The 24050-nt window shown below is 37.3% G+C and overlaps 1 protein-coding gene across 1 annotated transcript in view; it reads left to right on the forward strand.

The window, feature by feature from the left end:
• The window catches only part of ANTXR2 (ANTXR cell adhesion molecule 2), a 209204-nt gene that overhangs the window by 126971 nt on the left and 58183 nt on the right, over window positions 1-24050 (forward strand). The window contains exons 15-16 of the mRNA XM_043971262.1: window positions 4886-5053; window positions 8875-8955. Coding sequence (XP_043827197.1) covers window positions 4886-5053; window positions 8875-8955 — 249 coding nt within the window. The remainder of the gene's footprint in view (window positions 1-4885; window positions 5054-8874; window positions 8956-24050) is intronic.

The following is a 24050-nucleotide window of genomic DNA, read 5'->3' on the forward strand; positions in this document are numbered from 1 at the left end:
AGTCATCCAGGTATAAGAGGATATGGACTTGAATCAGGATGGTGACTGGTCTAAGTGAGACTGGTCTATACTGAACCTGTGGTTGCTGATAAGATCACTAGTGAGATAATATGGTGGAAAAGAGAAGAGGGCCAAGGCCAGACCTTTGGGAGATCTCCATAGTTAGTGGTTGTGACTTAGATGAAGATCCTGCAAAGGAGACTGAGGAGCAGTTAGACAAGTGAGAGAAGGAGGAGGGAGCAGTATCATAGAACCAGAGGGTCAAGGTGTCAAGGAGAAAAGGATGATCCACATTGTGAAAGGCTACAGAGGTGAACATTTGGTGGAGAGCAGTGATCTCTCCTTTGCCAATTCCGATGGGCTTTTCTCAATCCTCATTCTTCCTGACCCTTCTGCAGGCTTCTTTTGGATCATTACCGAGGTCCTTCCCACTAGCTAGGGAGAACCTCCAAAGTTCAACATGTCCAAAACTGGACTTTTTGACCTTTCCTCCAAAATCTTCCCCTTTTTCTAAGTTTCCAGTCTTGGTTGAGGGCACTGCCATCTTCCCAGTCAATCAGCTTCCTAATCTCATTGTCATCCTCGTCTCCTTACTCTCTCCCATAGCTCACATCTAGTCTGTTGCTGAACCCCATTAGTTTTATATCTGTAACATCTCTTCCATATTATTACCTCTTCTGTCTTCTGATACTACTGCAACCCTGCTGTAAGCCCCGATCACCTCACTCCTGGACTATTGCAATAGACTTCTGGACAATCCCCCTGCCTCAAGAATCCCCCAACTCCAAACTATCCTCCACTTAGCTGTCAAATTGATGTTGTAAGTAGTAGGTATGACTATGTGACCCCCACCCCCACATTTAATCAACTATGTTGCCTCCATATTGCCTCCAGGATCAGATTGAAAATATTCAGTTTGGCTTTTAAAGCCTTTGAGAGGATGTTGCCTTTTCAACCTATTCAGTCTTTTGACACCTTGTTCCCCTACACTAGGCTTGCGGTTCTTTGCAGAAGACAATCCATTTCCATGCCTTTTCATGCCTGGAATCCTTTTCCCCCCCTCACTTCTGTCTCTTGTCTTCTCTGACTTCCTTTAGGTCTCAGCAAATATACCATTTTCTTCAAGAAGCCTTTCTCCACCTTCTTTAATACTAATGCCTTCTTTCTAAGATGATCTTCAATTTATTGTGTGCATATCTTGTTTGTACATAGCTGTTTGTATGTCATCTCCTCCATAGTACTGTGAGCTTCGTGAGACTAGGGACTCTTTTCCTTTTTCCTATTTGCATCCCCACTACTTAGCACAGTGCTTGGAACATAGTAGGTGCTTAATAAATGATTGTTGAGGGGGCAGCTAGGTGCCGCAGTAGATAAAGCATCAACCCTGGATTCAGGAGGACCTGAGTTCAGATCCGACCTCAGACACTTGACACTTAGCTAGCTGTGTGACACTGGGCAAGTCACTTAGCCCTCATTCCCCTTCCCCCCCCAAATAATGCAATAAATAGACATACAGATAGATAGATAAGTGAGTGAGTGAATGAATAAATGAATAAATAGACAAACAAATAAATGAATGAATGAAGAAATAAATGGATAAGCAAATAAATAGATAAATATGTAAATGAATGAATGAATAAGTAAATTAAATAGATAAATAAAATATAAATAAATAGATGATTGTTGACTTGGACTTTGAATTGTTTAGGATACATTAGCTGATTTAACCACAGGGCTCCTCAATTGGTAGGCTCTCCTGTTGTTCTGTTATTTTTCAGTCCTGTCTGACTCTTCATGACCCTATCTAGGATCTTCTTTGTAAAGATACTAAACTGGTTTGCTATTTTATTCTCCACCTCATTACAGATGAGGAAACTGAGGCAAACAAGGTTAAGTGACTTGCTCATTGACACATAGCTAATATCAGAGGCCAGATTTGAACTCAGGCAGAAGGGTCTTCCTGAATCCAGGCCCAGCACTCTATCCACTTTGCCACCTAGGTTCCCACTAGCTACTTTTCTATGGACTTTGTTTTCTTTGAAAGTTTTAGAAATTTATGAATTTCAGAAATACTGTAATGGATCAGAAGAATGGTACATTAAGCTAAGCTATCCTCCTCTGAAGATGGTGAAAGTAAACTTTTATAGGAGTACATGTTTGCCCTAAATGACTCTGACCTGAAAAGATTTTAATCTTTTATGTAACAATTCATATTCTGGTTTCTTTAAAACACTATTACCTTTCGTCCATGGATGTATCTAACCCCTTCTTTAACCAATTTATATCTTTATCATTTACCCCCTTTGGAGATAATGAATTTTATAAGTTTGCTTCCTCTATAAAATGTACTACTTCATTTAAAACCACTGCTTTTCAGCTTTATGGGCATAACTGACTCTAAAACCCTTGACTCCCATTCTGTAATATAATTTAACCCTTACATTAGACTTCACCTATATTAGCTTCATCTACATAAAGATACTGTAACTTAAAGGGAAAATGCCATTTCTTTGAAAAGGAAGCCACTTACTATCTATCACCTAACAGTATTAAAGTGTTTAAAACATACTTTAATAACCTCATAAAAACATGAATAAAGCACAGTTGATCAAGCTGAAAGATACAGACTCATTTTAATGGCTTAATAGGATCCAATTGAAAATGAAAAGATAGCATGATAAAGGTAAAAAAAAGCCCCAAATAAAACTTTGGGTGAGGTTATGGATAGTTCTTTATTTCTATGAAATCCAACTAGGCACTGATAGTGCCAATTATAAATGAACTTAAAATCACATTATTTGGATTCACACTGCATAATGCCATTGACCTATACCCAGTTATCATCTTTTATGTAATTATAATTTTAACTAGTGCAAATTTAATTACACACAACCACTTATGGGCATTTGTAGGTTTCACTGATCAGGACCTAGTTGTATTTGCATTATTTCCCACTCACCATGGTCCTTAAAATACTTAAGTGGGAGGGAGTAAACAAGGAAGGAAGGGAGAAAGAGAGAAAGAGAAAAAGAGAGAAAGAGAAAGAAAGAGAGAAAGAAAGAGGAAGGAAGGAAGAAAGGAAAGAAAAAGAGAGGGAGGGAGGGAAAGAAGGAAGGAAGGAAAGAAGGAAGGAACATTATGCTCTTTGAGGGAAGGAACTGTTTTTTGTTTCTCTTTAGATTCCCATCACTTAGCAGAGTACCTGGCACATACTAAGCACTTCATAAATGCTTACTGATTTGTTATTGTTTATTTGTTTTCAAGCATGTTTCAATACTTCAAGGAAAGGAAGAACAAATGAAGGAGACAATCATTTATTAAGCTCCTGCTATGTACCAGGCACTGTGCTTAGCACTTTACAGACATCCTATTTGCTCCTCACAACAATCATGGGAAGTTAATGCTATTAAGATGCCCATTGTTTAGCTGAGGAAACTGAGGCAGACAAAGGCTAAGTAATTTCCTGTGAGGGCCAAAATTTGATATACTGAGAGCTATTTGGGTGACTCGCCTTAATATTGGGGTCCCAGAAATATGAGGGACCTTTTTAGGTTTTTAGGTTTAATCTCCCCTTTGAACTATTCTTTTTTTTAGATATTTCTCCCAGGCCAATAAGAAAGGAGCCTCTAAGCTTTAGTTCACAAAAGGATCAGATTTTATTGCTTGGGAATTGATTAAACAACAAAAGTGAAACTAATAAAAATCAAAGATAAGGAAATGGGAAAATAGAAATACAGATAGATGCTCTTAACTCTAAACTTAGCCTAAGCTGGTTCAAAGGAATTTAGGGTTTTCAGTAGGTAACTCACCAACCTGAACAGTCCGCCAGTCTACGGTTGCTCACGAGCCCCCGAGACCTCAGTCAAATGCCAGAGAGCATTCTGCTTAGCCTGTCAGAAGTGCCTTGCCTCCCTTCAGGTCTCTTTCAATCTTTCCTCCCCGCAAAGAGGAAGTCCTTCAAAAGCTGCTCATGGAGAGTTCTCCTTCTGACCTCAGTAGCATATGTAATCTCAGGGTGGGCAAGGTGTGGCCCCTCCCAAATGACTCAGCTAAAACTTGTGATATTAATCTTTACCTCAAATAATTTTTACCACATTCCTTGGGGCTATTGTCTGAGACCAGATTTGGACTCAGATCTTCATGGCTCCATCCACTGATGTAATATAGTAGATCGTTTGAAATATTGGAGGGAATCCTGTCCCTGTTCTAAGTTATTGGGGAACTTAGCTGGAGTTTCTAATATATTGCTACTTTTAAATTAGAGGCTGTTTCACCAGCCTCTAATTTGGCATTAAGCATTTATTAATCATATTAAATGTTAGTTATGAGAGAGCACATGGCTCTGAATTAGAGTTCAGAAGCCCTACATTAACTAGATAGAGAAGGGGGGGTGGGGGGAGACATGTGTGGCTCCCTCCTTCAGTGTCCCAGCCCACAAGAGAGAGCAAGCTTCCTGTGGACCAGAGGAGGCGGCCCTTACACAGTGCTCTAGGCTAATTGGCTAGCATCATTCAAATCTATTGGTTTACTGGACCTGAGGGCGGTCCATATTAAAATGAGCTGTAAGTGCTGAGCTCCAGGTCAGGGCTAAGGCTTTCAGGTACGTGTGGTTTCTATTGTCTCCCTAGTTAATCTGATCTCTAATTCTACTGACTCTGAGAAACTCGCCAGAGCCCCTGAGTGTGTGTGTGGGGAAGTCCTTGGGTCCCCCCAAAACCCATCACCAACAATTATTTTCTCACAAGAGGAAGAACGTTTGAGCATGGGCTCCAGTGAGATTTTTCACTGTGATATAAGCAGACAACCTCCCATTAGGTGACATAAGAATCTCTGCATTATGATGTACTTTTATACATCTGAAAACACGTATTTTTTTTTCCTTCAGGTTCGTTGGGGTGATAAAGGCTCTACAGAAGAAGGTGCAAGGTTAGAAAAAGCCAAAAATGCTGTGGTGACAATTCCTGAAGAAACAGAAGAACCTGTCAGACCTAGACCCCCTCGGCCCAAACCCACATATCAGGCATCTCAGACAAAGTGGTACACTCCCATCAAGGTAACCTTTCAGTCTGCCTTCCAGCCTCACCTAAGCCTGTTGCATATTCAAGGGTTCATTTTCATTTAGTTAGTGTTTTCTGTTGGCTGAAATTTGTTTTAAAAACCTCAACCATATGTAGCTCTCGTGTCAGAGATGCTTATGGTGCAAGGAGCTTAGGAACGTTTTTGGAAGGTATTCAGCTAGTTCTGGCTCACGCTCCTACTCAGAAATCCCTGGAAAGGATCCTAATTGGACAGGCCAATATACTGGCTACAACATTATACTTGAAATATGCTGGTCATATTTATAAAAGTTTTACAAGTTTTTATTACAAATTATTATAAATATTATTATAAATTATTATTTTAGAAGTGTTATATTTTTATATCTAAAAGGTTTATTTAGAGGGAAAGAAGAATCAAAGAATAGTGTATGCCGTGTAACAGGTGAATTATATTACACCCAGCTCTAACAATGCTCCTCATTAAGTATTCCTCAGCTTTACATACTGTGGCCCCCTTGATAACTGATGCTTCTGCCCAGTTCTCAGATGACCACAGTTGGGGCATTCACTCATCTGTGTCCTTCCATGTCCATCACAGCATTCTTTTTCCAATTATAGTTGGCACTAGACATTGTGAGTTTTAGGAGGGCCTCTTCTACTCTGGCTTGCATTACAACTTTCCCCACCAGAGCTCATGACTGTCCACTTGGCATCCCCCTTTCTCCAGCTCAGTGAGGCAGAGGAATGAGGAAGTATTCCACTCGGAATACTGTCCATCTTTGGAGAAATTTCTCTTCCACTTGAGTTCAGAATGTAGAATCCATATTCGGGAGAACTAAAAATCCTCTCATCCTTCCTTCCCTGATACTAATGATAAGCATCCTAAGCCCAATTAATTTCTCTCTTCCCCCATCTCCCTGCAGTGATCTGTGCCTTGTAACAGAGAAGCAAAACTACAAGATATAGCTATCTTATATAACATTCTGCACCTGAAGCCCCTCATCTCCCCAGTGAAAGCAAGGAGGATCTTTTCCTTATCGATTGTCAGGACCAGAATGAATCGTTTTAATTATATAATGTTCTGTTTTGTCGAGTTGTTCCATACATTTATATTGTGGGATTTAGAGTGTTTTCATTATTGTGCTTAGTTCCTTTTGTCCTAGTTTATAAGTCTTCTGGTTCTATCAGTTGAGCAATGGAAAAATGAATGCAAATGCTTATAAAACGCTGACATTTGTGTGCAAATTATTTGAGTCAGGGAGTACTTTTGACATGGTTTCACTTTATCATGCATGTGAGCTCCTACTGAGACTAAAACTGGACTTTGAACATCTGACTGTCAGCAAATGAAATGTATTGAGCTCATTTCCTTACCTTTCATTAGTTCTCCATTAGTTGAGTGCTGGATTTCATGCCATCTACGTGTGTTCCCTTGCTCTCATTTGTTGTGTTTTTAATTCTGTGGTTTTGAAAATGGCTATATTAGTTCAGTGCCATTAGGTGGTAGAGTTCAAATCTGGCCTCAGACCTTAACTAGCTGTATCACCCTGGGCAAGTCACTTAACCCCGTTTGCCTCAGTTTCCTCATCTGTAAAATGAGCTGGAGAAGGAAATGGCAAACCCCTCTAGGATCTTTGTCAAGAAAACCCCAAATGGAGTCACAAAGAGTCAGACACAACTGAAACGACTTAAAGGAAACAGGAGCGAATGTTCTAGCTTTGAAAGAGTACACCTCAGTGAGACTATAGCATGTATTGCAGTGTCCGTTGATATGTGGAACTCATAAATTTCAAGGATCCTTTGAGCCTACAGTGAACCACGATCAGCTGTACAGAAGCTTAAAGGAAATTGTGGTCACCACCGAAAAACAATTTCAAAGAACCAACTAACTGTTACTGCAAAATAGTCCCTCAGAAATCATCCAAGGCATCTGATAGTTGAAGGAGATATTCTTAATTCTTCAGCAGTGTGATGTTGCCTTCTTGAGGTTTTAACACCAGTGGGATGTTGAATTCTTGAGGTTTTAACACCAGTGGGATGACTATTTTCAATAAAGAAAATCTGCTTGTCATGGACTAGACAGTTCAGTGGAAGGTATTAGAGACTAGATCTTCAGTTTCCCTGATATAGGGAACACCTGGGAAGGGAAACGCCTCATAACTAAGCAAGTCAGCATTTCCCCTGCAGTTTATAGTCTGGGGTATTGAGAGATTCTGTGCCAAGTCCAGGGTCACATGACCAGCATGTGTCAGAGGTGGGCCCAGAACTCAGCTGTGGCTGACTCCAAGACCAGTTCTCTAGCCACTGTAGGGAAGCTAGGTGGCACCGTGGATAGAGCACTGGTCCTAGAGTCAAGAGGACCTGAGTTCAAATCTCACCTCTGACACTTATTAGTGATATGACACTAGGCAAGTCATATAACCCCAGTTGCTTTAAACATTTGAGGCCATCTCCAGTTGTCCTGATAATATATCCTCCCACTGGACCCAGATGGCTCTGGAGGAAAGAGTGAGGTTGGTGAACTTGCATAGCCCTCCCTCACTTAAATCCAATCAGTGCAAGCCATATCACCCTGACGTCATGGACCTCTTTGATACCGAAGAACAAAACAACAGCAGCAAATTCTAGCCATTGTATCATAATGACATTACCTTGGCAAATGGTAATTTTTCCGATGAAACTCACTTTTATTCTAGGCTATACTAAAACTGCTATTGAAGGAGTTCACTATAAGATCTTGACTGTGAATTATCCACTCTCCAAAAAATGTCCCATCACAATACTTTGGATATATAGAATTTTAAAATTTACATTATTTATTTATTTATTTTGCGGGGCAATTGGGGGGTTAAGTGACTTGCCCAGGGTCACACAGCTTAGTAAGTTTCAAGTGTCTGAGGCCGGATTTAAACTCAGGTCCTAATGAATCCAGTGCCGGTGCTTTATCCACTGCGCCCCCAATTTACATTATTTATCATCTAACCTACGTAATCCAAAAGAAAATACTCAAATTACTGTGAAATAAAAAGTATAAGATATTTCATAAAGTTAGAAAATGTTCCTTTGTTGCTTTAAGTATCTGACAAGTTCCTAAATATTCAAAATGATAATAATTAATAATAATAGCTAACACTTACATAGTACCTATGACCTGCTAGTCACTGTGCTAAGCACTTAACAAATATTATTTTGCTTGATCCTCATAACAACTCTGTGAGGTAGGTGATGTCATTATCTCCATTTTACGGTAGAGGAAACTGAGGCATTGTCAAGTCACTTTCCCAAAGTCACACAGCTAGTAAGTGTTAGAGCCTGAGTTTTAACGCAAGTCTTCCTGACTGTAGGCCCAGTGCGCTAATCCATTGCACCAGCTAGGTGCCTCTCAATATTGTTTATTATAAGCAGTGGCTGACTTGGATAGGTTCTTCCTTCTGTTTGTATACTGAGTGAGTGTGGGGGTAATAAGGAAATAAATGAAAATTAATAAAGAACAGCAGAAAACAAGAAAGGAAAATTAGACCTTTAACCGACTATTTCTTATTCAAGTTATTTCTAGGGTTGGGGTACAGGGAGTATAACAAAGCCAGGTAAACCCAAGATGAAGTGGTTATAGTAAATGATTGGTGTTGGTTATATTAAGGAGCAGGAATAATGACAGCTTCAAGTTTCCATATTAAAGAATTGATTTTTTTTTTCTTCAGAAGTCAGAGCCAGTAGACTTAGGCTGTACTGCAATTAATTTTTTAAAAAATTCCTCTTTTTTTGAGCTATTCATTCAACAGATGTTAATTATTTGCTATGTATTAGTTACTTTATGATGCCTCTGTCATTGCAGGGCCGGCTTGATGCACTCTGGGCTTTGTTACGGCGGCAGTACGACAGAGTCTCTTTGATGCGACCTCAGGAAGGAGATGAGGTTTGTATGTCGTATTAGTGGTGGCACAAAGGGAATGAGAAGCATGATTATTTCAGAACAGTAAAAGTTCAAAATTCTCATTATATCTGTCACAAAAGAATCTTTAATGAAGTATCATTCATGATAATGGGAAATTGAATCACTAAGTCACTCTATCCTAAAATATATACTTGACATAGATTTTTATTGTTTAAGTGAAAGGCACAAAATATGGTGGTATCCCTAAGAAATTTAAGTACATTTGTTCAATTTGCTCTTTGTCATTGAAGGCATACAGGTTATTTGAAGATTTCACCAATATACATTTCTATGCTTTCTCTTATCCTACTTTAGAGTAGAAACATTTATGCTTAATGAAATACGGAAGTATGACTTGAGAAATATAGTGTTGAATATTGTTATATAGTATAATAGTTGTCATTTGAATCTAGAATCATGGAACTTTAGTAGAGGTTTGTGGTATTGAGTTTAATTCATTTTATATTTATTTGTCTTCAGAAGTGCTTTGTTCATCAGATTCATCAAAACTGGATAAGTTATTCTCTCTCTTTTTTTTTTTTTTTTTTTTTTTTTTTTTTTTGCGGGGCAGTTGGGGTTAAGTGACTTGCCCAGGGTTACACAGCTAGTAAGTGTTAAGTGTCTGAGGCCGGATTTGAACTCAGGTACTCCTGAATCCAGGGCCGGTGCTCTATCCACTGCGCCATCTAGCTGCCCCCAGTTATTCTCTTTTAAAGATGGCAGAACAGATTAAATTAAATTACTTTAGCTTAATAAGCTTAGACACTAGTTTTTTAAAATTATATATGTCTTTCCCAAAACATAGAATAGTGCCTCCCTTCAGAAGTCAGATGGTATAGAATCCTAGAATATTTGACAGTCATATAGTTTAATCTTCCATCAGTTGCAATCCTACTAAAGTATCCCTGAGAAATGGTAAAAAGAGCCAATGTTAGACTATCTGTAGGAGCCACTCCTTCCTTATGAAGCAGCTTCCTGCGTTGTTGTGCAACTCTAATTAGAAAATGCTTTGGACCTTTTCATCCATTTGACTTCAGTCCTTCCTTTTAGAGGAATGTAGACTGTATTATTCAAAGACAGCTATGGAAGTATCAAAGTAGGTTTCTGCTGTATTCACTTCTCCACTATGATTCCTAGACCCCATCATCAGGATTCTCTGGACAGTCTGGTTCGCCCAGAGCCTTATTTCAGGCATTGTGTGCACGAGCCTTCCCGTGTTGTCTGACAAGTGTTGAGTACTATGAGGCTATTACTTCCATATTTGGGGTACTGTATTTCTATCAGTGCAGCCTGAGGTCATTTTCTTGGTGCCCACCTCACATGGCTGGCTCAAATTTAGCTCATGGACAACATGAACCTCTTCAAACCCAAACCTCCCTGTCTTATATTGTTCACCTGATTGAATTTAATCCATGTCTTCACATTTACCTCTTTTAAATGTCATCTTGCTTTATCAATCTAAGCTATAAAGATTTAATTAAATATTATAAATATTTAAGTACCTACTAGGTGCAAAGCACTATGGTATATGTAGAGATAGAGAGATGAAAAGGACACAGACTGTGCCCTAAAGGAATTGACAGGTAAGGGATGGGACAGGCATATAGATAATTGTGATCTTAACTCTTTTTTATCTACCATATTAATTATCCTCCTAGCTTTCTATATCCAACCTATTTTGTAATGCCTTCATTTGAGTGATTGATAAAAACATTGAATAGAATAGTAGGAAAACATTTCTTTGTAATATTACATTGATTACCTCTTTGGGGTTGATATTGAATGGTCAATTACGAAACACTATTGCTATTTCAACCCATACTTCATAATCCTTTTTTTTTGGCGGGGCAATGAATGTTAAGTGACTTGCCCAGGATCACATAGCTAGTAAGTGTCAAGTATTTGAGGTTGCATTTGAACTCAGATCCTCCCAAATCCAGGGCCGGTGCTTTATCCACTTCGCCACCTAGCTGCCCCCATACTTCATAATCTTAACCAGAAGAATATATCCGAGAAGACGTAAAGAATCTTTTTCATTAAATCTAGATATGACATATGCGTGTTCGTATGATATTCAGATTGGTCAGCATTTTTAACAGAAAAAGGAATAGGGTTAGGTTAGGATAACTTATTTTAAGAACCCTATGCAATTCCCAGTACTCGCCTTATTCATTTCTAAGTACTCAGAATCCATACATTCACTAATCCCTCTAGAATTTTAGTGAGTGAGTCTTAACCATTAGCTTACTGGCCCACAGATTCCAAAATCTACCCTTTTCTCCTGTTTTGGAAATTGTGAAAACATTTCAACCCCTTTTTGGTCATGTCCCACCATTTTGCAAAGAATGCTGACAGTGGTTACAAATTCTCTAACCAACCTAGACTGCATTTTTCTTGGTCTGGATACTTGGATTTATTCAAAACAAATTGACATTCTTTTATTGCTTCCTAATTCAGGGTTGTAGATTTAAAAATTTTAAAGATTTAAAGCTGGAAGGGACCTTAGAGAGCTAGGATTTGAACTTAGATCATTTGATGCCAAATCCAGCACTGTTTCCACTCGGTCAGGATCTATTTGAACTACAATTCCCATGATGTGTGTGTGTGTGTGTGTGTGTGTGTGTGTGTGTATTTCATCCTTTCCTTGTTAAAGACCATTCATTATCCTTAGTGGGGAAAACAGAAGCAAAGTAGGAGTTAAGTAGTTCTGCCCTCTCTTAGCTGTTACAGCTGTAACTGTTCCACACTTTTCCCTGAAGAGTTCTTTTTTTTTAAACCCTGAACAAAGCTAATAAATTGTGGGGTGTGGGGATTGGTTGGATATTTTTCACAGTACCTTATGAAAATCATTCTTGTACACTTGGGTTATAGTTTTTTGTTTGTTTGTTTGTTTTTTATTTTTTTATTTTTTTTTGCGGGGCAATGAGGGTTAAGTGACTTGCCCAGGGTCACACAGCTAGTAAGTGTCAAGTGTCTGAGGCCAGATTTGAACCTAGGTCCTCCTGAATCAAGGGCTGGTGCTTTATCCATTGCACCACCTAGCTGCCCCCGGGTTATAGTTTTCAATTCAACAATTCAGTAAAATTAATTCACAGAAACCACACACCCAGAATCAAAAGTGGATGCTGCAGAATTATAGAGAACAAGTGTGGCTTGAAATGAGAGCTAAGAAGTCATTGTGCAACCCACCTCTTTGCAGAGGTGGGAGGTCCACAAGTGTTACATGTTGCACATGAAGTTTTTAGACCTTTTCATTGTAATGATCAGCTGTGCTGATTTTTCCTTTTTTTTTTAGTGTTAAAAAATGCATTTTGTTATATGGGATGACTCCCTAGGAGGGAGAAGAGAAAGGATACCCGGGGAAACTATGTGATTTAAAAACCAAAGACATCAATGAAAAACTTATTTTAAAAAAGCACATTGAACTAGGTAAAAAATCAAACAGGAATTTTCTGAGGAAATAATTATCTGAAATTTTCATTTAGCTCATTATTTTGTTGTAAGACACAGCCTGAAACTAGTTAAAATTACTAACAATATTAAGAAAAAAAACTCAAGAGAGAAATAACAGTCATTAGATATTTATTGTAGATTGAACATTTAGCCGCTCTTGAGGTGAAAAGAGTATGAAACAGGCTTTTTATCTCACAAAGATTGTTCTAGAGATGCTTGTAAAGAAATCCTAAACTGAATTTTAAAATGTCAGTTTTGCTAGACACAATATTTTCAAAAACACACCACTAAAAGGAAAAACTTAATTGATGAATTCAATAGTTTTAGAAAAACAAAGCCACAGACTTTAGCAGCATATTATTTTCTGGGATTGAATTGTGGATGTGCCTCTGTGTCATGTTTTACACTTTGATGCATAAGTAAAGTTTAAAGTATTAGTGAGTCAATAAATTGACTCCAGATCTACTTTATTATGAGAAGGGTGTATTCAAATCATATATTTCAGGGGAAGTGTGCTTGTGTTTTGATCCCAATTTATGATGAATCGAGAGTATTTGTTATTATTCTCAACCTCATTAGTTTTTATAGGTGTCAAGAATATCAGGTATGATTATAATGACTACTTTTGCAAAGTAAAATTTATTCCTAATATTAGACATTCAACTATGGGCCACCATCTAGACAGCCATCTTAAAATCTTCCTCTTGCATTAAACTATTTCCTGATCATATAGAAGATATTAATTACATTCAGCCTCTTTGAAGGTCGTATTATTATAGTTTTAATAACTTAAAACTGCATTAAGACTCTTCGGACATCCTGCATGTCTAAACTCCACCCACTGCCCATGTTTAAAAAATATGGTTTATTTTCATTTGCTTTATATTTTAACTTTCATTAGAAATGAAAAGAATCATGTCTCCATTACATGCTATCCCTTCCCTTCTTTTCTTGTTTGTTTAATTATTAATTTTTTGTTGGTAATTTATAGAAATATTTATAATGCTAAAACATGCCGAAGGTCTAGTTTATATGAAACCAGGTTCACGGAGTCAGAATTTTACTATACCAGTAATGCTTATTTTTCTTTCATGATTTTGTCTTCAAGCCAGTCAAAGTCCCAAGGTTAGTCACTAAGAATAGGAAATTTAAACTTGCTTAAAGAGGAGATAATGCTTTCTTTCTTTCTTTGTTCCTTCCTTCCTTTTCTTCCTTCCTTCACCTCCTTCCTTCCTTTGCCTCTTTCCTTCCTTTGCCTCTTTCCTTCCTTCCTGCCTTCCTGCCTTCCTGCCTTCCTCCCTGCCTTCCTCCCTGCCTTCCTCCCTCCCTCCTTCCTTCTTCCTGTCCTTCCTCCTGTCCTTCCTCCCTCCCTTCCTGTCCTTCCTCCTGTCCTTCCTCCTGTCCTTCCTCCCTCCCTTCCTTCCTTCCTCCCTTCCTTCCTCCCTTCCTTCCTTCCTTCCTTCCTTCCTTCCTTCCTTCCTTCCTTCCTTCCTTCCTTCCTTCCTTCCTTCCTTCCTTCCTTCCTTCCTTCCTTCCTTCCTTCCTTCCTTCCTTCCTTCCTTCCTTCCTTCCTTTTTTCTCTTTCTCTTTTCCCCTCCCTTCCTTCATCCCTTCCTTCCTTCTTTCTTCTGGTCTTTCCCATATGTGTACCATCATGTCCATTCAGGAATTGCCAGCTTTTTTTTCTTGGGATCTTGAGCTAACTCCCCCCTTGTCATACCCTCTTTAGGCTGCTGTGACGTTGTACCAAACTCCATAGTGTAAAAGAAGGAAACAGTTCTCTTGTGCATCTTTGCATCCCTGTAAAGCTGGCCCCCAGTTACTGAGGAGAGAACCAAACTCCTGACACACTTCAAAAGAAACCTCACGATTGCAAATAGTCACCCGTATGTGTTAACCACCTGGCATGCCTCTTGCATACATGAAAGAGTGACAATAGCATTTACCGAGCACTTACTGTGTGACAAGCACTCCGTTAAGCACTGAGAGTACAAGTTGAAAAGGTAGGCAGTCCCTGCTCTCGCTGAGTTCCCATTCTAAACAGAGACAGCACGTATAGGGAGGTCAGTTGTCAGGCACCTAGAAGGTGCTGCGGAGCATATGGCACTGCCCAGAAATCCTTAGGTCATACTGGCAAGTCAGATGGCAGTGCCTAGGTGTCTGGAAGATGTAGTGCTGGAGACCTACTAAAGCCCTTTGCTTGCTGCTTGGACCGTGACACTCTCCCTCCCCTTTTGCCTTTGAGAGGGAACCCAGAGTTTCTCCATTGGCAGGAAGGTTGAGAGGTAGCCTGTTTTCTAGTGGGCCTCTAGAGTCCCTATTTGGCTCCATTGGGAAGTGTGGGGCAGGGACGGGGGAGGCAGCTCACAATACTTGTGTGTGGCTGGGTTGACCTGGCAGCTGGTGGGCTGGGCTGGTAGACAGAGAAGAGAGCTTGGGGGCAGATAGTGGGATATTTACTTTCAGATTGCAATAGTATTTTCTCTCTCTCTCTCTCTTTTTTTAAAATTGTAGCTCCCTTGCAAAATAATCCCTTAAAAAACAACAACATTGAATCAACTTTTTTTTTAGATATTTTAAAATCATACAGTACAGTGTCCCAAAATGCTTATTTTGCACATATATAAACTGGTACCAAAAAGGACTTCTTTTGGAAGAGTGTAAGCCTGATCTAAGCAGTGAGCAAACTCTGTTAAGAGAAGTATTTCTTTGTGATGGCCCAGTAGCTTTTCCCTTGCTGACAACTTAGAGAAAATCTTTGTCTATTCTTGAGGCCACAGAACAAGCAGGTGGGTTTATCTAGTATCAACAGCAGTGAATAAGTGTTCTGCCTTCTGTGGATTTCAAAAGCAAGATTAAAAAAATTCAGTAGAGGGTCTGTAAAAAACAAAAACAAAAGACAAACATGTTGTTAGCAAGGTAGAAAATGCATTTGTCATCTTTAGGGTGCCTGACCCATGGCACCAAAATAACACCACTTCTACCTAGTTAGCTGCATTTCTTCTTTCCTGAAAAAAAAAAAAAAAACAACAAAACATTTATTCATAAGTTGTTCACTACAGATAAGCTTCTAGACCCTCAAGAGAGTTCAGTTTAGTAAACAGAATTGACACAGAATCTCTCAGCAACCCCCTCTTCCCCTACCTCTCTCCCTGTTTCCCTGTCTCCCTCTCTCCTCTCTGCCTCTTTCCTTCCCCCCTCTCTCTGTTCTCCTGCCTCTCTCCCTCTGTCCCCTCTGCCTCTTTCCCTCCCTTCCTCCTTCCCTCTCTCTGTCTCGCCCCCTCTCTCCTCATTCATGTTGGAAGTCTTGTTATGCTAAATTTCAAGCCAAACAAATGTTTTCCTTCTCCTGCTCTGAGGCCTCATCATACTAGTTTTCAGAAGAATTCACTGCTGAATTAATGTCCTTGATCAACTAATTGAAGTTTAGGCATAAAGTATCAAAGCAGAGAGAGAGAAAATCCCTGCCCCCCCCCCTCCCATGCTGCCTGCTCCTACAGAGGGTGGCCCAGTTTGCGGGCTGCACACAGACAAGACGAGAAGCTTTGATTGTGAATGGAAGTCCTCAGAGTCATCCATTTTTCATCTCACTATCCGCAAGGTTAGGGAGGCTTGTACAGGTGTGAGTTAGCAGGTTGTCTCTGACATCTGTGGAGCAGAAACACAGGTCCTCCGCAGCCTGCAGGGAGGCTGCTGGATTGTCAGTGGACGTAGTTGATAGTGGCAGAACAGTTTTGGTCCCACATTTGCTGCCTGGGGGTCCAAAACACCAAAGGTAGAGCCGGGGTGGACACAGCTGTGCTCCTAAATTTGCCTTAGGCACAAATAAAGAGATCTAATATAGTTTGACTCTGTTGTGGTGGGGAGAAGAGGACAGAGAGCCACTTCAGAGACAACTTAGCACAGCAACATCTGCCACCAAGTTTCCAGGGAGTGACAGGGGACAGCAGGTATGGATCGAAGCCTCTACGTAAACAGCCTCCATTAGGCCATGAATGCTTTTGAAGGGCTCCCATCAAACATGCTGCGTCCACAGCAGGAGTTTGTTTTGTTTTCAAAGTAATGTTTGGTTTTGTGCAATTGCAAAGTAATTTATAAATGATGCATCACCAACATTTTCTCTTTTGTTTGAAGAGAGTGAGAGAGAAGGAGAAGAGAGGCAGCAAGGCAGAGGGGAAAAAAAATAGAAAGCAAAGCAATAGTTGTTGGAGTTTTTCCACAAACCAATTAACTCTCTAAAGAGCTTCTTGGCTTTAATTGAGGTTATGTTAACCTTCAGATGGCATCACCACATCCAACCACTCCGCATAGGTAAATTTACAGACTTTAATAGTGGGATCTAAATGCCCAGCATCATTTTAAAGAACAGATTCATTTATTTCACAAGGTATTTTGTATTATATATAAAGGAAACCGGATTAAGTTGTATATTTTTTAGTAAAATTTCGGTTAAAAATACACTTCAAATACATTTTTTGTTACTATCCAAGGGCAAAATTTACTAACGAGTGCTTCTGATTTTTGGAAGTTTGTTGTGCTTGAAGAATTATTAAAAATCTATTACTTTGAAAGCCTAAGTAAGCATCTCCTTGTCATTTTTTCCTATTTATCAATGAATTTAGAATTAAAGCAAATTTGTTCTTAAATTTCAAAGGAACCTTTCTGTCAATTCATTATTATGTGGCTGCATATCTTAAGACAGACATCATCCTAACAGGCTTTTAAATAACAGCTAATAATAGGGCATCATTCGATAACAGATATGAAATTGCTCTGAAAAAGTTAAAATCTCTCTACAAATCTAAGTCTTGCTGAAAGCTGACACATCGTACATCAGTTGATACTGATGGTGTGATCACTCTACATAAAGAAAAAAATTAAATCTGTTACCTTGGAATATAGATTATTTGAATTCCATTCCAGAGTTCTGGGATCATGAAGGTCAAAGTACAACATAAAACTCTAGGTGTGGCTGTATGATCACTCTCTGAACCTATTTCTGTGTTATCAGGACCAAAAAGTCAGTAACATAAAAATTTATTTGAGAAATTGTGGCTATACGCATGTGGCACTGTCTTCTCAGACTGCTCTGCCTCCTAGTCATTCCTTCCTCCTTTTTTTTCTTTGTTGCATTTAGAGCCTGGATCTTGAACATTGCCCAGGGGTATATCCACTATTTTATTGTCATTTTGTGTGTTGGTCTTTTGTCTCCAGTTTGATTGTAAGCGCTTCATAGTGAAAGGTCTTTTCTATTTTGCACACAGTGTTCACTCTGTATATCCAAATGTTTTCAGGCCCCTCCGTGTTTGGTATCATCTAACAATGTTGTAGAATGCCTTTTGGATTTTGGAGTCAGTTTAGGTATGAATCCTCAGACTGTTAGTACTGGTTCAACTTTGCTTCTCCGTGCCTCAGTTTCCTCTTCTGTAATGTGATGGGGTTGTATGAAATAATTGTTAAGCCCCCTTCTGACTCTGTGATCTGATTATTTGAACTTTTCAGTTTATCTAGAAGTTTTGTATTAGATAAGCACATTTCATTAAATTTTATGAATTTTTTAGAATATCTATTGTGTTTGAATTCAGTTGAATTCATGTAAATTTTCTGCAGTATTCACATTTCAGGATCATTGCTCTGGGGCTAAAAGGGACCTCTGTGGCCATCTTCTTCATTCCTTTCATTTTACAGATGTAGAAACCGAGCCCTAGAGAGATTGTGACTTGCTCAAGATGACTATTATTTTAAAATTCCACTTCTTAAACTTTAAATAATTAGAAAATGTCAGAATTTTGAAGTATTTTGACCAAATGAATTTCAATATAATTGGTTTCCTTTGTATTCTTATGTATTTTGTATCGTGAATTTCAGAATAATATTCTGAGAAAGGGTCCATAGGCTATACCATACTAGCAGATGAGTCTAACACGCACAGAGAAACACACATGTGTTAAGAAACCTTTACATTAATGAGATTATTTGCTGTCTTTTTTTGTACTATAGATGAATCCTTTGGGGGTAACTGTGATATGAAATCATTGGAAAATGTATTAACTAAATATTTCTGTCTTTTATGTTGCTAAGTATCCTTTACTCTTTATTATCTCTCGTCTTTTCATTACAAAGCGCCCATAAAATATCATTATGTCCTGAACGGGCTAGGATATGTAATTGACTTTGTTTTACATGTAATTGAAAGATAAAATTTTTTCCAGTGTAGCCTAGGGCATGAGCCTTCTATTATTAGTATAATATCTCACTGACTATAATTTTTACCTGTATACATATGTTCAAGCAGAACATATTTTCTGAATATCTATATCTCTATCTATATATGTCACCAGTACAAGGGAAGAATAAGCAACTAATTCATAAGTCATAAATCAGAGTTCCATTTCTACTTTTATTTGGAAGATTTGAAACTTTAAATGTATCATTGTTTTTATTGATTGGTTACAGATATGGGGCCTGGGTCCCCAATGCAAATAAGAAGCTTGTGAAATTCAAATATCCTGGCCGTTTTTTAGTAACTTCTGTCAAGAATGAGCATCTTAATTTACTCAAATAAGTTGTAATGAAAAGTAGACTTTAATTCATGAATTTATTCATCATTTTTACTCCTTCTAGATATTAGTTAGTATTTATGTGTACCATGGGATTATGTTTATGTGTACCCCGGGGTTTCCATGGACCTTCAAATCATCTAATCAAACTGTGGACTTTACAAATGAAGAAACCAAGGACTCTAGGTTCAAGAGGTAAAAGGGACTTTAAAGACCAGCTAATATAGCTCCCTTATTTTATAAATGAGGAAACTAAGGCTCTCAAAAGGCTATATAACATGTTCCAATTCACACAAATACTAAGTATTAGAGCTGGGGTTAGAAACCACATGCTTTGGCTCCAAATCTATTATTACAAATAGGTTATTTGTTTTTTGCTTTGGTTTAGCCATATCTGTGCCTCGATTAAAATTCATTACTCTGAGCTAATGATAACCAGCCATCAAAGAATTAATAGAATGTACATTTCTTAAAATCCCATTATTTAAAAAAATAACTCTGTTCTTTTAACAAATAAAAGAAAAAAATATATTTTAAAGTTAGTTATCACTGGGTATTGAAAAGTCAACAAAAGGACAGATATAGATCTCTCTACATATATCTCTATATATTTATATGTATCTATATATCTCTATCATATATTATCTATCATCTATCTATTCATCTATCATCTATCTATCATCATCATTATCTATCATCTATCTATCTCTCTGTCTAGAAACATGTTGTATAATTTTGATAGGCTTACCAGCTTAGATTTGAGGCACTTATTGCTCCAAAAGCAATAGACAATAAAGACAACCTTCAGTTGATATCAGAAGCCTCAACATATATACAACAATAACATGCTTAGTCTTGGTGAACATTATCTTTCATATAAGTATGCGAAATTTATGTAATATCAAAGGTAAATTTTATTGTACTTATTATTCAAAATACGCTTGTGTTGATTTGCAAATTCCAGTTTAGGATTCTATTAACTAAATGTTCTCTTTCCAAATGAAATACATATACATATATACATAGTCTGTGTGACATTAAACCATTACAACCACCAGGAAACCTACTATAAATTTCATTTTTAAAGCTTTATAATAAGGGTGCTTTAAGAGGAGAGGGAACTCATAATTCAGTAAAGAAAATGTTCCCTTTGATTAAGGGAGGAACTTTGGTAGAAAGATTTTATTTAGTTCTTACTACATTTTCTTTTTAATTTCGAGTATGGCTTGTATAAACTCCTATTAAAATCAATGTCATCATTCTCTTAAGGGAACTTAACAGATCAAAGGCCACTTTGTTTTTTGTTTAAATTGCATTTTCACTTTCCAGTAACTAATTTTATATGTAAAACAGAGTGGCATTTAAAATATATTAAATATCTCTAAATGATTTTGAATTTTGAATGGAAAATAGTTGTTTATGTGCTACAACGATTTTCAACACATAGATTTTTAGAAGCAGAACATCAAGATAGCATGTGTTTTTTCACGATCTGATTTTCTTAAAAAGCAGTAATAAGCTCTAAGTTTGATTTGAAGCAAAGTTGAAAAAGTTAATTTGGCATTTTGTGGTGTAGTTTTAAAAGTAATATTACTTTTGAGATATATCTATGTCTACCAGGGGCATTACTAGACATAATTTTTGACAGTCTATTGTAAATTTGTATTTAGTTAGCTTATTGTAATTTTTTATATTGAGGCAGTATTAGATAAATCTTTATAGCATTAGTGATTTCAGAAGACACAAGTAATATCTTAAATTACTTGTTTTCCCCCCAGTTTATTGTAGCTCCAGTAATTTTCTTTTTCTTTCCTTTTGTAAACAAAATTTTTATTTTGTGAACTTATAAAGATAATTGTTTTCTCCTTTCTCCTTACCTCCACTAGTAAGGGAGAAAGGGAAGAAAGAAAAATTAAAACCTTGTAAGCATATATGCATAGTCAAGCAAGTCATGCATTAGGCATGTATATGCATTCATGCACACACACATGTATTTATGTCTATATGTGCGTATATACATACATGTTAGTGCCATGTGATTGTGTGTATATGGACACACGTGTGCACACACACACATAAAATGTTCTGTACTCTAGGTCCATCATCCTTTTGTCTGGTGGTGGGAAGCATGCTTTATCATTGGTCTTTTAGAATCCTGGTTGAACAGTGTATATATTGATCATAGTTCTTTCAAAGTTGCTTGTGTTTTCAGTATTCTTGAAGTGTATGAAGTGCTTTTGTGGTTGTGTCCATTTCAGACTGTATCAGTTAAAACAGATCTTTCCAGGTTTCTCTAAAAACCATCCTTTTGATCATTTCTTATGATATGGTGTATTCCATTACATTTTATACCAAATTTTGTTCAGTCATTGCCCAATTGATGGGTACCTCTAATTTTCCACTTCTTTTCTACCATAAAAAGCTGTTTAAATATTTTTGTACATACGAGTCTTTCTCCTTTTACGTTTGATAACTTTATAGGCCTTGTGGTGGTATTGCTGGTTCAAAGGATCTTCATGGGTTAGTAACTTTTGAGGCATAGTTCCAAATTTATTTTCAGAATGCCCAGACCAGTTCACAGCCATACCAGTAGCTTTAATGTACCTATTTTTCCAAAGCCTCTTGTGCACTTATCCTTTTTCTTTTTTGTCAGTATTGCTAATCTGTCTTTGAAGTAGAACCCCCAAATTGCTTTAATTTGTATTTCGGTATCACTGATTTGGAGCATTTTTTCATATGACTATTGATAGCTTGTTTGGTTTTTTTTTCCATTTTCTTTTTTGAGCTATTGGGGAATAGCTCTTATTCTTATGGATTTGACTTGGTTCCCTGGATACAAGCCCTTTATCAGCAAAACTTGTGAAGATTCCCCCCCCCCCAATTAATCATTTCCTTTCTAATTTTAGAAGCATTGGTTGTTTGCCCCAAAACTTACTGTAACCAAAATTGCTCATGTTATCTCTGATCCTCTCTGTCCCTTATGTGGTGACAAACTCTCCCCCTATTTATAAAACTTAAAGGTTATTTTTTTCTTTGCTCCTCTAATTGATTTATAATATCATCCTTTATGTCTAAGTCATGTACTTATTTGGAGCTTATCTTGATGTGATATGGAACTATATCTAGTTTCTTCCAAAATGATTTCCAGTTTTTCCAGCAATTTTTTGGTCAAATAGTAAACTCTTACCTTAGTACCTAACATCTTTGGGTTTATCAAACACTTTGCTTCTGTATGTGGTATGCCAAATCTGTTGCACAGATCAACCTCTCTATTTCTGTTTTTTTCTTTTGGTGGGGCAATTGGGGTTAAGTGACTTGCCCAGGGTCACACAGCTAGTAAGTGTTAAGTGTCTGAGGCCGGATTTGAACTCAGGTCCTCCTGAATCCAGGGCCGGTGCTCTATCCACTGCACCACCTAGCTGCCCCAACATCTCTATTTCTTAACCAGGGTCAAATCATTTGTATTAGTCATTTGTTTAATAGTTTAACATCGGGTACTGCTAGGCCCGCTTTCTTCCCTTAAAAAAAATTTTTTTTTGAGATTCTTGATCTTTGGTTCCTCCAGATGGATTTCAATTTTTTTTCAAGGTCTGTAAAGTAAACCCTTTCATAATTTGATTGGTATTATATTGAATAAGTAAATTAATTTAGGTATTATTCTCATTTTTAGTATATTGGTTTGGCCTACCCATGATCAATTAATATTTTTCCAGTTATTTAGGTCTGTATTTATTTGTGAAAAATGATTTGTTGCCACCTCTATAGAGTTCCTATATATGTCTTCATAGTTGTACTCTCAAGTATTTTATTCTGTACTTAATTTAAATAGAATTTCTTTTTCTATCGCTTCCTGATGTGTTTTGTTGATAATATACAGAAATACTGATGATTTATGTGTATTTATTTTACATCCTGAAACTTTTGCTGGTTATTAATTGTTTCAATTAATTTCAGTTGGCTCTCTAGTCCATCATCATGTCATCTGTCCAAAAGTGATCATTTTGTTCCCTCTTTGCTTTTGCTTATTTCCCTAATTTATTTTTCTTGTCTTAATTACTGTAGTTAGCCTTTTTTAGCACAATATCAAATAGTATTGGTGACAATGGTCATTTTTACTTTGGCTCTGATCTTATAGGAAAGGCTACTATTTTTTCTCATTGTATATAATTCTGACTCTTGGCCTCTCTCTCTCTCTCTCTCTCTCTCTCTCGCACAGATACACACACACACACACAATGTTAAGGAAATTCCCATTTATTGTCATGTTTGCTAATGATTTAATAGAAACGTGTCGTATTTTCTCAAAAGACTTTTCTTCATTTCTTGATATAATAAGTAAAATCTATTGACATTGTGACACTTTTTTGCATTTCTGTTTATTTGGATGCTCAGGTTATGTTTATGATTTTCTTTCTTTTTTTTTTTTTTTTTTAGTGAGGCAATTGGGGTTAAGTGACTTGCCCAGGGTCACACAGCTAGTAAGTGTTAAGTTTCTGAGGCCGGATTTGAACTCAGGTACTCCTGACTTCAGGGCCGGTGCTCTATCCACTGCGCCACCTAGCTGCCCCTATGATTTTCTTAATATAATACCAGTCCAGTATTCCTGTTATAAGTCTGATCTCACTAAAATGTATAATCTTTGACATATGTTGTATATACCCCCTGCTAAGATTTTGTTTAAAAAAAAATTGAATCACTGTTCATTAGGGATACTGCTATATAGTTTTCTTTTTCACTTTTGTTTCTTCCTCATTCAAGCATCATAAAAAAAATTGGTAGGATCTCTGCATTTGCGATGTTTTTTGAAAACAGTTTGTATAATATTATAATTAAGTATTCTATGATTATTGTATAAAACGCACTTGTGAATCCATCTGGTGTTGTTTGGGAGTACATTTGTGACTTGTTGAATTATTTTTTCTGAGATTGGGTTGTTTAAATTCTCTCCTTTTTTGTTTTGTAAATCTGGGAATTTTATATTTTTAAAATGTTCATTCATATCACTTAAGTTGTTGGTTTTGTTGTAATATAGTTGGACAAAAAGTTTCCATTATGCTCCCAATT

This window comes from Dromiciops gliroides, chromosome 6, assembly GCF_019393635.1.
Source record: "Dromiciops gliroides isolate mDroGli1 chromosome 6, mDroGli1.pri, whole genome shotgun sequence".
Classification (NCBI taxonomy): domain Eukaryota; kingdom Metazoa; phylum Chordata; class Mammalia; order Microbiotheria; family Microbiotheriidae; genus Dromiciops; species Dromiciops gliroides.